Here is a 15,649-nt window from a genome sequence, read left to right as displayed (position 1 = left end):
TGTATTCAGTTTCCTAAAGCAATACAATTTACAAAGACCCCCAAGAGGGAGAAGAATGACCAAGATTATATTAGGCTTTGTGTTTGATATATGGGAAGTTACTCAAAGCTGCAAGGAAGAACAAGAAGTGGCTTTGTTGTTGTTGCACTTGTTACATTGCCAAAATTTGAGTTTACTGAGGACTACAATTTAGTTTGCAAACTAAAGCAATGTCTTATTTGATCTAAAATGGGATCATATTCTCATCAGTTCAAAAGAAAATACAAGTAATTTTTATATAACTATGAAAATGCAAAGAGATTTCAGCTTTGAAAATAGTACTTTCTATTTCAAGTTTTCAACTGATATGGTTTTCTTTGTAGCAATTGATTAAGAACTTCTGTAACAGTAGAAATTAAGCCTACTGAAATCAATCACTCCTTGGTTAAAGATGCTTTAAGTTCAAATACACTTAAATTGTAGTAACTTCCAATTTAATACACTTTAAAATATCCAAGTGACATTATGTTACAGAAACTAATCGGGGAAAGACATAACTGTGAGGAACCACTCAGAAAATTCTGAAGTAAATCTCATAATCTTCTGGACAGGCTTTATGTAATCATTTCTTGGCAACTCAAAAAACACCCCCCAAACCAACAAATTAAACAACCCTGGCAAGCATGTAAAAGAAATTAGAATTGTTTAAAAAAATAGGAAAAGGAGAAGAAAAAGAGAAATTGCAATCTTATTTGGAATATTTTGTTCACTATCTTTCACTTCAGTCCACATTTTTCTCACGTAGTAGGAGATCATCAAGATAGCTGAATTATGAAAATAGACCACTTAACCCTACTTTTAATATTAAGAGTCATCTCCAGAAAGAAGTGAATTTTTATTTTGGAGTATCCTGAGTTTCCCTATGGACTGCCTGTGTCTTTCCATTGATTAGGGAATGCTGAACTGAGTATGGTCCTAACTTTAGTGAGGTATGTAACACAAGGTTAAATTAAATTGTATCCCACTCCAAAATATTGGTGTAGTATTTCACAATGAAGCCACACTGAGGAATCTGGGAAGCATGGCAAAAATACTTGCATCTAAAGAAAAGGTTCAAAGCATTATATGGTTTAAGAGAAAAGTGAGTAAGAGTGTATATGCTAAAGACACATGGTAGAATAACACAGGAAACAAGACAGCAGAATCTTTTGTTCTTCCTATCAATAACAGGAACAAGGAAATATTCTGTGAAATTGTAGAATAATAAACTCAAAACTCATGAACAGGAAAAAATCATTCAGTCTGTTACTCCAATTCTAATAATTAGAGATAGGAGTGGCACAGAGGTTAATCAGTTCTTGTAGGCATGAGTCACATTATTTCAAGTAAATAATAAAATCACTGAATGCTCTGGTCTGTAAATATAAATCCTGTCTCTTAATTTTTTTTACAACTCTCCAGGTTTTAATGTCTATTAAAACCTATTTTTATTAAAAATTCATCTTGCTCACATCTTATTTTTATTAAAAATTCATCTTGCTTATGTAAAGTTTAATAATTCAAAATATTGTCTAGACTCAACCACTACTGATGATTTACATTTTTTTAAAACTGTATAGCTCATACACTACTGCTTTCTATTTCAGAAACTTTCTGACCTTTCAGAAACCTCCCCTGTAATAAGAAACTGACACTGTTTAGCTTCTTTTTCCTTTGTTAGATTATCTTCTGGGTCATGAAGCTTCATGTTAAATGTTACTGATAAGCACCACTGCTAGAGATAAATGAGATATGAAGAAGAATATAAGAAGTATATAAGAAGTATATAAGAAGAATATAAGAATATAAGAATATAAGAATATAAGAATATAAGAATATAAGAATATAAGAATATAAGAATATAAGAATATAAGAATATAAGAATATAAGAAAGGTCACCCTGACTCCAACCAGTCACCTAGTTCTCTTACAGTGGCAAGTTCCTGTTTCTTAGTAAGGACTTCAAGAATGGGATAATGGTGCCCCTGGTATTTCTTGTTGTAAGGAAACTGTGTGTTTATTCCTGGAGTTTTGTTTGACCGTTGTTTTCCACTTCTTATTACAATTTGGAGCAACCAGCAGGTTTTGAAGGTGCTTTGATAGTAGGGATTGACTTCTTTCTGTGTAACTTGTAGTCTAGAGAATATTAAAAGAATTTTAATGATGTAGTTCCATTGAAATACATTTGGGCCTCTTCCTCTTTCCTCTCTCCCACAGCCTACAAATCCTTACAAACATATTTCTATTCATATAACTGAAAAATAAATATGATTTTAGGAATAGTGTCCCATATTAATATCAGCTAAATTATGATAAAACTATTTATATATAAAGATAGCAAAATTTAATCTACCATAATTTATTATGTGAGAGAAAGCAAACACATTTATTCAAGAGAAAAATAGGAAACAGAGATGTTTATTAATATTTCTTGTAGATCTACCATCATTGATAATCCAAAGTATTCAATCTTTTCTAAAGACTGTATATACCAGAATAAAGAGATTATATGATAAGTAGTTTCATTCATCCTTAGATCTGGTGATCAGCCCATAGTAGTCAAGGATGCAGTGCCCTTATGCACTGTTTTGTAACTAGTAATGAATCCAAATTAATTAACACATATGCTTTGATGTAGAAGAGAGATACGTTTTTATCTTACACTACTTACATATTGATATCTGCATTTTAATGCCGCTAAGGTTGTATATAAGGACTTTCCCAAAGGAACACAACATGCACATTGGGACATCATAATTTCTCTTAGCAATTTGAGATGTCTGTGTGTGTAGAGCCAGAAAATCAAATAGTGTCCTTTGATTAACACATGTGTGATCCTTGAGGTTTCAAAGAGATTTGCTGAAGACTGAGAACTTTAATATGCAGCAGGTATTCTCATCTATATGGGACAACACTTTATGGTGCATTAAAGATCCTGATCTTGCTTACTGGATTGCTTTAGAAGGTACCTTGTTGCCTCAACATGACCATGGTTATTTTCACCCCTGCTCTGGCATGGAGGAGTGGGATAAGGATTGTTGTTGCAACATTAATGGGACAGAATATAATGATGCAAGGTGATGCAAATTGATTTAGAATAAACCCAGATTTATTGCCTGACCTAATAGATGGAATGTCATAGTTGTACAAGGCAATAGGGAAGTAAAAACTTGTAGCTTGTGTGGTTTCTTCAGATACAGAATGCTGCACTGTTGAAGTGGCATTCTCCCTGTCTTTTTGCCTCTCTCAAACAAGCAGTTTAAAAAGAAGATAAAACTGGGCATGTAAAAATAGATTATGGAAATTTTAAATTTGTTTAAGAGGATAAATAAGTAAAGCGCATAGAATATTGAGATCCGAGTTTCAAATGTTTTAAAATTATTTTACTGAATCTCAATAAGGGACATTAGCTGTACTTCTCAGTGATTCCTCTTTTCACAGTAAAATTTAAGTGAAACATAAATAAGCAGAAGCAAAAACGAAAAGTTTAATTATGCACTGTTTCCTACTCTGTCATTGTGACTGTGGTCACAAGGGTTTGCAGGATGAGAGAGAGACGAAAATGTTGACTCCATGATCAGAAGGCTTGATTTATTATTTTATGATATATATATTACATTATGACTATACTAAAAAGAAATTGAAGGAAAAGTTCTCAGAAGGCTAGCTAAGAATAGAATAGAAAAGAATGATTACAAAGATCTGTGTCTCAGCAGAGAGCGAGACCCAGCTCTGCCGTGAGTGGTCAGTAAATCCAAACATCCACAGGAGACCAATTACGGATCCACTTGTTGCATTCCACAGCAGCAGATAACCATTGTTTACACTTTGTCGCTGAAACTTCTCAGCTTCAGCAGGAAAAATCCTAATGAAAAATCCTAATGACAGATGTCCATTAGATGTCCAATTAGTGGAAAGATGTCTGCGACATGTCTTCATATTCATATTAATATCAAGAACAGTAAGTCTATAAATTTATCTGCATCTCTGAAATAATGTTTTATGCTTGCTTTGATATACAGTTAAGAGCTCTAGGATTCAGAGAAGGAAAAATTAAGAGATATTTATGAGACAAGAGGCACAGGGGAAAGTAGAATTTTGTTGATGCCCAGGTGTGATCCTGGTTTCCCACTCATGCAGAGAATATGCTTAGGACATGTCAATATTTACCTCAGCTTGATGGAGATACACCACATTCTCAGTGTTCATCTTGTCAAGGTGCTAAGCTATTTTTTGTAGACTGCAAGGATCTGTGGGGGCAACAACTATTGAAAAAGCAGAAGGATAATCAGGCTGGAGGAAGGCCCAAAGAGGGATACTTCAACCCTACAATTTGTGGCCCATCTTGTTTCATATTTTCATTAGTGCTTTTGGCATCCACAACTGATTGCTGATAATGCAAAGTTTGGAGTCCCCATCCATATAGAAGAAGGCTGTATTGAAAGGACATGGTGATACTGAGGACTCAGGTAATTTTACTATAATGAAAAGAAAGATATACAATAGTAATACAATAATCAGCTAGCTATAGATTCATTCATTGGAATCCATCAAAAAGAGTAGAACTTGCCTATATTATTGGCTTTCAGGGTGAGAATTGTGAAAAAATTCTGGGATGTAGCCATTGAAAACAAATACCATTCATTTGTGCTTCAGGCCATATTTCTGTGATGAGGAAGTATTGCTGCCAGCCTACAAAGCTTAGCAACACTTCATTTGTGTGTGTCCTGGTTGGCTCTGTTCAAGAAGGATTAATTAATACTTCTTTTCAAGTGTATTTTTACTCTTTTAAAGGGTGAAAAAACAACCGAAGAAGAAACAGTGTTAAAGGACAATACTCAAGAATAAATAAGTTATGAACTTTCTAATTAAGTTTATGCTAGAAATTATATTAATATGCTTAGCCAGCAGAAATTATTTGAGATAAGGTTTCCAAGGCAATGTGTGACAAACGTATGCAGGAAATACGCAACGTGGTGCCTGTAGTTCCAGGAGACTGGATTTAGTGACCAGGGCAGTCCTCATAGTCTCATCCTGTATCTGTCTTCATAGCATCATCATGTATCTCTCTTCAGTATTACCTACATTTCTATGAGGTTTCTTCTCAAATTTTAAGATGAGAGTAAGGTCCCTAAAACTTGATGATGTCCTGAACCAAGATTAAGCTAATGAGGGCCTTTGAGAACAATTACCTCTGATTTTAGTGTCACCTCACTTCAGCACTGCAGTGAGAAATGGCTTATCAAAAGGTCCAAAAAGGAAATAGAGGGAAAACTGTACGAATGTGCACCTAGGGGCCAAGTCATAGGATTGAATTCTTGGTCCCAGGAACAAAGTTTCAGCAGCTCCCCAAACTGGATACATGCCTGTGTCATCATATCAAACAGAGTCAACGAGGTGGTACAACAGTTAAAATTTAGAAAGGTTTCCCAAAGTATGCTTTTACTACACGGATTCTTATTTTCATCTAGAAGATGAAACTAAAACTACTTCTCTGCAACTGTTCAGCTTATTTTTCTGTATTTTCAATAGTGAGACTTTGTAGGAAACAGCAGTTTAAAATACATTAGTCTGACAAGGCCTAGATCCACTGTCTAATTTTTTGTGCAGCTTCATGAGAGTAACAGTCTCATCATTTCCTTTCTTGTTTTCATTTTAAAGTTATCGTGTTTTGATTCTAAATAGTATTCTTGAAAATTCACTAATAATATTTCCAATCAAGGCTTCCAGAGGCCAAAAAATTAGTCATAGCAGAGTGATGTAGTTAGTTATACAATATAATAGTGTCAAATTATTTTGCATATTTGGACAACGTCCCTTTTCCTGTTTGATTACTTATCCGTTTACTGCCTTAGTCAGTTAGTTTATGACTGCTATTTTGGTAATGTGGAAGTACATGCTATGTATACTCTGCACCTTGTGGCCTTTGGAACTTCAGTGAGATAACCAGCAATCCAGTTCAGATTCCCTCAATTCAAACTGGAGTGCCCTTCGACTTCAAAGAATCTCTGTCACTTTTTACACCAGTAGCGACAGACTGACCGTCTCTTATTCTGCTCCACTACTGTCCAGTGGACTGCAAAACAAGTACAGCATTCCCTCTAAACTGATATTTGAAATAATTCCTGCAAACTTCTCCAAATTGATTATAACTTTCAGTGATTATTTGTGTGATAATATAACAACAATTTTTAATAACCCAAACTGAAGGAATAGTAGTACTCTTTTTTTTTTTTTTTGTTCCTCAAACATTGAAGTTTCAGCAATTGCTTTTGCCTTGTTGCAGAATAAAATCAAATCAGAGCCATGTTAAAATCTCATGATCAGGGCATTCACCTGAAATATATGAAATTCAAGGTTATGTCTTTGCACTAAACTAGGCAGATTCTTGATGTTGTCAGTTCTGAAGCTTCTCCTTCCTCTGCGACTTTAGCCAGGAATACCATTCTGATCATGTGAAGACTTCCAAAGGAAAGATTCATAAAAATATGTGTGTTCCACTTAAATGTTTGGATTTTAGTAAACTGGAATTAACTAACAAAAATACATCTACTACATCTAATGCATCGTTTTTAAATAGCAACAGGTTTTAAAGAACACGTCAACAACAAGTATTGTCACGTGCCATTTATGTCTTTTTGTGTTGATAAAACTGCCGTAATCAATATCTTAAGCCATAAATTGTGTTGGCAGATTTTTTTTGGCATTGTAATTAATTTAGTTATTTGACTCTTTGATTTATGTGATTTAAGTTCAAAGGAATTGCTAATTATTACAAGATTATTGCTGCTCCTCAGCCAAGGTTCACTTTTCCTTTTATCCCCTTAGATAAGGAAAAACCATGAAATTTTGCGCTCACAAAATCTCAACTGCCTTGAGATTTAGAAATATTTTACTGGAAAATTCCTTTATGTGCAATGAAAGAGGGGAGGCTTATGTTGGGCATTTTGACATTGGGAAGCATCCTAAAGGTAGGAGTAGCTTTAAACTATCATCAGATCCAAGATGCTTAAGAAGTCCTGTCCTCACAGGTTACTGAGTGCCCTCAAGCCCAGTGCTCTCAAGACCATCTTCTGCTGGAATTAGCTTTGGACTGCAATAAGGAGGTAAGTTTATTCGTGTGGCTGGTTTTCACATACTGGTTAAACTGCCCATGTCCACTCCATGGCCTAGCAGTTGAAACAAGCATGAATCACTGCAGGGCAGTGGCTGCTGCCAGACAGTGGACCTCAGCACACAGTTCATGGAGGCAGGGACAGCAGGACACACTTTGGTGAGTCTGGTGGGGTGTCTCCACCTGCAGGTGTCACAGGTGATTTTGAACAATCAGTCTATGTGCCTGCCAAAAAAGGAGCACTGGGGATGGTGTATTGAATCTGGAGCAGCCTTAGGTGAAATCAGTTGAACTTTTTCATGTGAACATGCACACATTTAGCTAGGCAGGAGAGGCATGGTATATGGAGAATCAAGAAAAGGAAAGATTCCCTCTCCATAGATCAGCCAAAAATGAAGACCAAGAAACATCAGAACCTACTTATAAACCTAAGAAATAAGTGTAAAATTATCATGTTAGCAATTGAAATTATCTACTTATCTGCCTTTGTTATTTAAGAGTCTTCCTAGTTTTCCTAAGAAGTTAATCTGTTTTGCTTTTCCTCTCAGGTTAAGCTACAGGAAGCCGAATACCTGTACACAGAAACAATGCCAAAGGGCACATTTATTTTCCTTTTCCCCCCACTGGATCTCTGAATACTGTGGTTATCATTTCTGTCCCAGTCTTCCCCCAGCTTTTTTAGCATAAAGCAAAAGGATGATTTTTAAAGATAGCAAAGACAACCTCACTATAGCTAGAGGAATCACTTGTGTCTTGTGTCTAGTATAAACATTTGCCTTGGTCAGGCTGATGTGAGTACCTGGAAGGGGTATATGTGGTGAAAAATGACAAAGCTGAATTGGACGGGATAGAGAGAGAATCATATCTTAAGTATTGGGTTGAAACATCATACACAAATTGCATTTTGAGTGTTCCTTAAATCTCCCTAGTAGGGATTCTTGGTAAGTACTAACTGAAGATGTGCATGAAAAGGAAAGACAGCAGAGACATGGAGAACAAAGAACAGAGAAATATACAAGTGGCATGCCAATAACATGGGAATGAAGTGAGTACAAGACAGAAGATGTGGAAGATGCAGACTGTCACAGGTGGAAATCTCTGTGGCCATCTTTGACTAATAGCAAGCCTACAAGAGTCCTAATAAACAACAGAAGAATATTCCTTGAAACTGGAACTGAAATAAAGAGTACTTTTAATACACATGGCATTTTGTAAAAATACATGGAGTTTTTTCCTAAACATAGATGATAAAAAGTATCAGTTCTCTGGTTATATATAAGAACTTTTTCTGTCCCATTCTCTTTTCACTGTACATGGCACTGAGAGCTCATGCAGATATAATCCCTTATGGGGAGGACTCTCCTTAATGAAGGTTCTAGGCTGTGTCAGTTTGTCATTCGTACTGTCCTACTCCTACTAGATTACCTTCTAATCTAATATAAGTGTGGAGGTTCATTAAAAACAGTAAGAGCAATAACAATACACCAAAAAAATCTCACAATCTGCCTAAAATATTTTCCAATTTCAAAAAATATTTGAGGCTAAAAATGAAGGTTCTGGTAAGAATCCTTGCTGTCCTTAAAGTGAGTCTTGTCTTGAAATGAGTCATGAAGAATTCAGCTAATTTCCTCTTCCACACTACTTCCTAGCCAAATCTATTTCCAACTACCTGTCTGATTAATTCGTTCTCATGTTCTCACACCAGTCTTCATCTTGTCCACCTTAACTGGTAATAATTGTGTGGGTTCATATATATATATATGTATATATATATATGTGTATATATGTATATATATATATATATAAAAAATACTTTCTAATGTAATTTCAGAAGTTCGTATCTATAATGTTGTAACACAGCGCTGTGCAACATCACTTAGTCCAACAGTATTTGTCCAACTCCTTGCAGCATACACTTGCACAGCGGCACTCATTTCACTTGGAGAATGGTTGGCAAAATGTCAGCTGTTGAATCAAGTACATTCGTTATAAATTTGTGTGGTTCTCCATTCACCTACATTGATTTTCACCAAATTGTGCAGTTTTATTGATGCAATTCCATATTATTCCATTCACAATAATTATTTAGTTATATAGTTCTATTTAACTTTGTATACAGTTGGCATTATGGCATAAAATGATATACTGGAACTGTATTCCATTCAAATCTTTACCTGCTTACACAGTTAATAGATATTCATATTAAAAAAGTGCCTTTCCTTGAGGAAAGACAGGAGTGATAATAAGTGATTTATGATAGTTTATGTTGCATCAGGAGATTTTTCACACTTCACTTGCCAAATATTTGCTATTTATTAATTAATTTAGTTTTCGTTTCATGAGATTTCTCAGTTTGACAGAGATATGCTTCTCAATTTCATATCACCTTAAGTAGATTTTTGGCAAATGCTAATATTAAAAGTTAATTGTAGCTTTTACATCTAAATTAGCATAACTGAAATACTGTGTGTGCTTTTTGGAGAAAACTGATACAATTTTAGGGATTTTTTAAAGTGAAATCATCTTTTACCTCAGCTTTGAAAAAATTGCCGAGAAGTAATCTTTACAGGACACAGGTCATGTGAAAGTTATATAAGATACTTGTATAACAATTATACTAAGATACTCATAATTATTTTCTTTAAGCCATTATGTACACGATATTTCCAGAAATGACAATGCTGGAGTTCAGTCAATTGCCAGAAAAAAAAAGAAGGCTCAGGACACAACATCATTATTTCTTCAGTAAGTAGAAATTTTCCTTCTGCAGTCTTTCTGGAAGTCAGGAAGCATCAGCTGTTGTATGATATGATATCTTTATTGCAAGCAGGATATTCAACCAATGGTTTTTGTTACTGATACAGAGTCAGGTTATTGGAAACTATGTAAGGGCTTCCATAAAGAACATACAGGAAAATGGACTCTGATAATTAATGCATATATGCAACTGTATTCTTGTACAAGTACATATTTTGTACATGAACTCATGTATACTCAGTGGATTCTTGGTTTATTGTACATGTATTTGTGTACCTATAGAAAATTCACTATTGTCAGTCCCTTCTGTCCTCTCTGTCCTGCTGAAATATTAATGAATCACACCACAATTCCCTGATATCTACAGTCATTTGATACCCTGTCAACTTTAAAAAATTCCAAGCAGTCACAAGTGCACTTTGAACTGTTAACTTCTTGTTGTTAAAAGAAATACAGTGTTGGCATTTTAACAGTGTTTTAAACGTTGCTTTTACAAGATGGTACTGACAATTTTTTCCTTAATATTATTTTCCTCCACCAGCAAACTCAGAATTGGCATGTAACTTTGGTTACTGTTGCCATGCACAGAACATTGCCTACAGGCAATCAGAGGTGTGATTTTAACTGGTGCTCCTCCAAGCCTTTGCTTATCTCTAGAAAGGATCTACTGGAGAAGGCTTTCTCATTTTTCCAGCCCTGCTGCAGGTATTCTTGATCTAAGACACATTTAATGATAACCATCTGGACAGCATGGTTTTTTCTAATCAGTCAGCATTTTTTGGAATTAGATTTGGGAAAAATAAGATGGAACACTGGCAGCACTGGTACCCTTTCATTAGCTGCAGCTGAAATGTTTAATTGTGGTATGAGCATATTTGGAATAAGTTGTGACAGTGAAAACACTGCTGACAGCTTGTCTCCACTGAAGTTCGTGGTTCTCCTAATAGTAGCAAACAGAATTCATGTTCATGGCTAGGAACTAATACTCTCCACGGGGCTCAGCAACAGTTTACACGGATGATCGGCAGCTACCTAATTCCAGCTGAAGTTTTCTCTCTCAACTGGCTATCCACAAAAATGTTACTTAGGCATTGGCTACAGCCACCTGTAGAACAATCACAGAACTTAGGAGCAATTCCAAACAACATTTGAGTGCCCAAGTCATGCTCTGAAAAAGATAAAAAATGCAGATAGAATTTGTTGTTAGATACTGAAGAATTCTTCAGGTCTTTGTCTACAACATTTACTGAATGTGGACATATTTTGCTGTCTGTCCTGCTTCCTAAAAAGAGTTGCCAATTCTGTCTTCAGATTTGCTCCCTCTTAAAAAACTTCCCACATAATTCCCTTTCACTTAAATAATGAAGAAGGAAAGAAAGTTGCAAGATGTTTCATTGTTTGAATTCAGCTGGTCCAATTTGGGGCCTGCACTTCCTTTGAGGTAATAATGACAATAACATGCCATGGAAATTTATAGATTTAATTAACCAGCTAGTTTATTTATGGAGTGTCTGTGCAGGACAGATGACTATGAAAAAGTGTGTGGGTTTTCTCCTTAGTGATTGAAATAATAAAAAATAATTTCTTTGTCTTCCAATAATTTTAAAGGAGTCCTGTTCATTTTTTACCTCTAATAAAACCAGTTGTTATGTTAGGAAAACATAAAGGTAGTGTTTTTCTGCAGAAAGTCACAGAAAGTGCAGACTGCACACAGATTGTTTTGGAGCACACAAGAGTGGAGTTGCTGCTGCTGTTGCTGAGGCGTGTGGAAGGGCGCCCTCAGCTCTGCCCGTCGGGAACAGGATGCTTTGCTGTCCTTTTACTTCAAGGTGGTGATTATCATGGGTCCATCTGCCTGCAGCACCAGGGTCCCATGATTTCATGAACCACGCAAGATAGCAAACAGGCTAACAGGCTTTAGGGAGAGAGTAGAATCTCCTAAAAGGTCTCACGGTGTAAGCATAAAGAAAAAAAAAGGAAAAAAAAAAAAGTAAACCAAGCCACATAGCTTTTTTAATACAGTATATCTTAACAAGCAGCTATAAGCAGACCTAAGTGGAAAGCCGAATGATGCACGCTGCTGTCCTTTCCCCGAGCACCGTGGGAAGAGGTGCTCTCTGGTGGACAGAAGGAAAAGCTGGTCTGAGGAACGTGCTGCTGTGCCCTCGGTGAGCTCGATCGAGCTCAGAATGGGGCTCGAGGCTGAGAAGCGCAAAAGAGTGCGTTTCCTCTGTGACAACCTGTAGGGAGAGTGAGGCTGAGGGAGGGAGGCCTATGCAAAAGCATCCAGAGCGCCCGAACGGAGACCTGTGGATGTCCCGCGCACACGGCTCCGGTGGGGGCGCGGACGCCGGGCTCCTCTAGGACATACCCGCGGGAGCGCTCCCAGCGCCGCTCCGAGCGCCAGCAGCACCGGGCCGCTGCTGTTTGCTGCCCAGCTGCCCAGGGTCGCACGGACACAGGCCAGAGCCTGCGGAGCTGCCCGCCGATCCCCGGGTGCTCAGTCAGTCCGGGCATCGGCATCGCCGTCCCCGTCCCCGCACGGCAGCCTCTGCAGGAGCGGCGGGAGGCTCCGCCTCCGTCCGATCGGGAACAGCCTGATAAAGGCAGGTGCGGGCGAGCAGCGGGACCCCAGCTCGAAGCATCTGCGTGTGCGCGGAGCCTCTGACCCGTCCTTTGCCACCCCGCGCGAGGCGACGCCTGGGGCAGCCGGTGCGGGACGGGACAGAAGGGGACAGGAGGGGACCCTGCCGCCCTCGGCCGCGCGTGCCGCTGTCCCGCCGTCCTGAGCCGTTGGGCGCAGGGACAAGGACCTCGCCCCCAAGGACCTCCGGAGAGGCGGGATCTCTCCGGGAAGGGGAAGCAGGATTTTGTTGTGCGGTTTGAAGATGAGACCGGTATCTGGAGTGGCGCTTCTCCTGGGGCTGATGGCTCTCCCAGCGGCGCTGGGACAGAGAAGCTCGGAAAGCCATAAAAATAGCAACGAAAGCTTTGCCATCGTCTCTTTCAAATGGGATCACGTCAAAGAGCCGTATATCATTGCACTCTGGATACTTGTGGCCAGCTTGGCCAAAATAGGTGAGTCTGGAGTTACATATTAATACATGTCCTCTGCCTTTCCCTCCCCCCTTGCCCTTCTCCCACCCAACGTAAATGAAGAAAGCTTATCATAGGTCCGCTGACCCGTTTTCAGGGGGTTTACTGTAGTCTGTCCTGATTTCATAATACTGCCCTACGCGGTGATTAGCAGTGTGATTTTCACCAGCCTCGAAGGGTTACCTGGTTCATTTTCACCGACCAAGACTGTGGCTTCTGCATCTGACTCCTTGAAAACCCTTTCAATTCCTTGAGACCTTGCATTACCCTTGCTCCCAGGAAAAACTTTTTTGCAAAAGTGAAACAAAAATCGGGCCTTACTGCTTACACTATATCTATCGCACTTTATGATACGCTCTTCTCCTGCCTATGGTTGTTAACTAAATCAGCTCGTAATATCAAAACTAACCAGTGCAAACTGCACATATGAACTTAGCGTTTTCTGCTTTGAAGTGCATTGCTGGATTAGTGAAAGAGCATCGTTTATAGAGAAAGGCAACACATATTATCAGACCATCTGATGTAGCTGAAAAAAATACAAGCTTTAGACCACCCAGAATTTTCTTCAAGAAATTGGAACAAGTGAAAAGCCAGGAGTTAGCCTAACTTCGGTGTAGTTTAAATGAATTTATATGAATGCTCCAACTCTTGTGTTCTGAACTTTGTGACTTTTTCCAAAAGCGATCTTGTACCGATAATGCAGTTTGCAGAACGACAAAGTCACTGTTTAATTAGAATGCATTTTACTTGATTAATGCTATTACTTTCAGACCTTTTGCCTAAAAACACACCTCCAGTTTGGCTGACACTGTAAATGCCATTTTAATTTAAAATAAATATTTTCTATAATCAGTCTCCTCTCACTAGGTCAGCTGAAAATCCTTCTGAAGACTTTTCTGGACTTGTACTGTTAGTACTAATTTGGTATACCATAATCACATCCCATAGATTTTTCATGCCGCAGAGAATGAAAGATGTAAAAAGATATACTTGGGTATGTTCTGTCTAGCACATAAGAGAAGCATAGTAAGACCTGGATGGAAAATGCTGTCTCCAAACTCCAAAAAAGTATTTTAAAAAGGAGTATGTTAGAGGTTGGGGTGATATTGTACATAATTTTCCAGCAGTATTTGCATCTTAGCTTTTACTTGATTAACCATATATATATATAACTATATATAACTAAATACCTTTCTTTGAACCTGTTTGACTACGCTATGCAAATAGTTTGTCTTCAGAGAGTTGCTACATCACAGTTTACATAACAGACAATTATGTTTTAATTTACTTTTATTGATGAGTTATAGCAATTAGAAAGCTGAGGAAACCATATACAGAAAATAACTGACAACATTGAGTACCTATAAAATTGTACTGAACAAAATAATAAACAGGCTGCTTGTTTGAACCTTCTTTTTGAGATAGTCTTCTGGGTAAGTACAGTTATTAAGGCCTTGTGCTATTTAGGCTTTGCTGTTCTGTACATGTGGCCCAGTTGTACAGTGTAATATTAGTGGTTCACAACCATATCAGTTTGTGTCTAAAGCCACTGAACCCAAGAACAGGACAGTTAGATTGTACTATATTTAAATTGCAATTGCCTGGATTGAGATTAGTTGAGATTAATATGAGCCATTTTACCATGAAGTCCTTGATATAAACTCTTGATAAAGCGCTTACTGTCAGGAGCCGAGTGGTGCTGATTCTGTTTTTAAATTCTTTGTACTTCTTTCATAGCTGCACAGAGCATGTCACTTATTAGTAGATCATAGCTATCATCGACTCCATCACTTCCCCAGAGCTCTTAAGCTTTGTATGTTTCTCTCTTCACATTTGTATTTTTGATCCTATACTTCTCTGGACATAATTTCTGGAGAAGCAGTGGATAACTGCTGTAGTCCTCTAAGAGCCTGTGAATGTCTCTGCTTTTCCCATCAGTTACAAATAACACAGAGAAAAGCAAGAATGTACACTCACTGTTCAACACCTTCTTAATGAAGAAATCGTGAAGGTGTTCATATAAGTCTGTGAGAAAGGGAACTGAAAAAAATAGCTTTTCAGCCTTCTGTCTGCCTTTGTGTGTCGAGTTCTGGAAAGTGGGTCAGAAATCTATGAGAAAATTTTGAATTGCAAAAGTCCTGTGCTGCATCAAAGAAAGTTTACATATTCAAAAAGCCGACAGAAAAGAACCGAGAAAGAAAATACAGAGCATCTATCCTTGGGTTTCTTTGCTACCTGAAGCAGGTCAGTTGTAGTGGAGTGAAACTGCTGGTTTTGCTGTGGGTTTTTCAGCAGGGAAGGAGCTGTTCTTACACATGCAAGCTCTCTTCTCCATGGCTACAGGGATTGGGAGTTATTTTACTGATGGATGATAGACAATTGGGTCAGCAGAAAGTGTTCTAGGAATTGCAGTTGGTACTTGGGGATAAAGGTGTATGACAATACTTCGCTTTCTCTTGAATTGGGATAGCATTACTGGTTTAGTGCTTATTTGGATTTTTGTTGCTTTCGGGTTTTTTTAGATTTGTTTTGTTTTATTTGTGTGGAATTTCAGGGTTTTAGTAAAAAAACAAGTTTCAGTTCATGATATTATATGACTGGGGGAAGCATTTTGTATTAGGAGATTTTTGCAGATTTTCTGGGGCTTGATGTTCATATTGTGTA

General features: G+C 37.7%; 1 protein-coding gene across 2 annotated transcripts in view; it reads left to right on the top strand.

Moving 5' to 3' along the window:
- The first annotated feature begins 12,708 nt into the window (after window positions 1-12,708).
- The window catches only part of SLC9A3 (solute carrier family 9 member A3), a 49,658-nt gene continuing 46,717 nt past the window's right edge, over window positions 12,709-15,649 (top strand). For both annotated transcript variants that reach the window (XM_064703400.1, XM_064703399.1), the window contains exon 1: window positions 12,709-12,967. In XM_064703400.1, the coding sequence (XP_064559470.1) occupies window positions 12,778-12,967 (190 nt within the window). In that variant the 5' untranslated portion in view covers window positions 12,709-12,777. The remainder of the gene's footprint in view (window positions 12,968-15,649) is intronic.

Source organism: Zonotrichia leucophrys, chromosome 2 (genome assembly GCF_028769735.1).
Source record: "Zonotrichia leucophrys gambelii isolate GWCS_2022_RI chromosome 2, RI_Zleu_2.0, whole genome shotgun sequence".
NCBI lineage: Eukaryota > Metazoa > Chordata > Aves > Passeriformes > Passerellidae > Zonotrichia > Zonotrichia leucophrys.
Note: the sequence above shows the minus strand (reverse complement) of the source record. Positions and strands in the feature narration are given on the sequence as shown.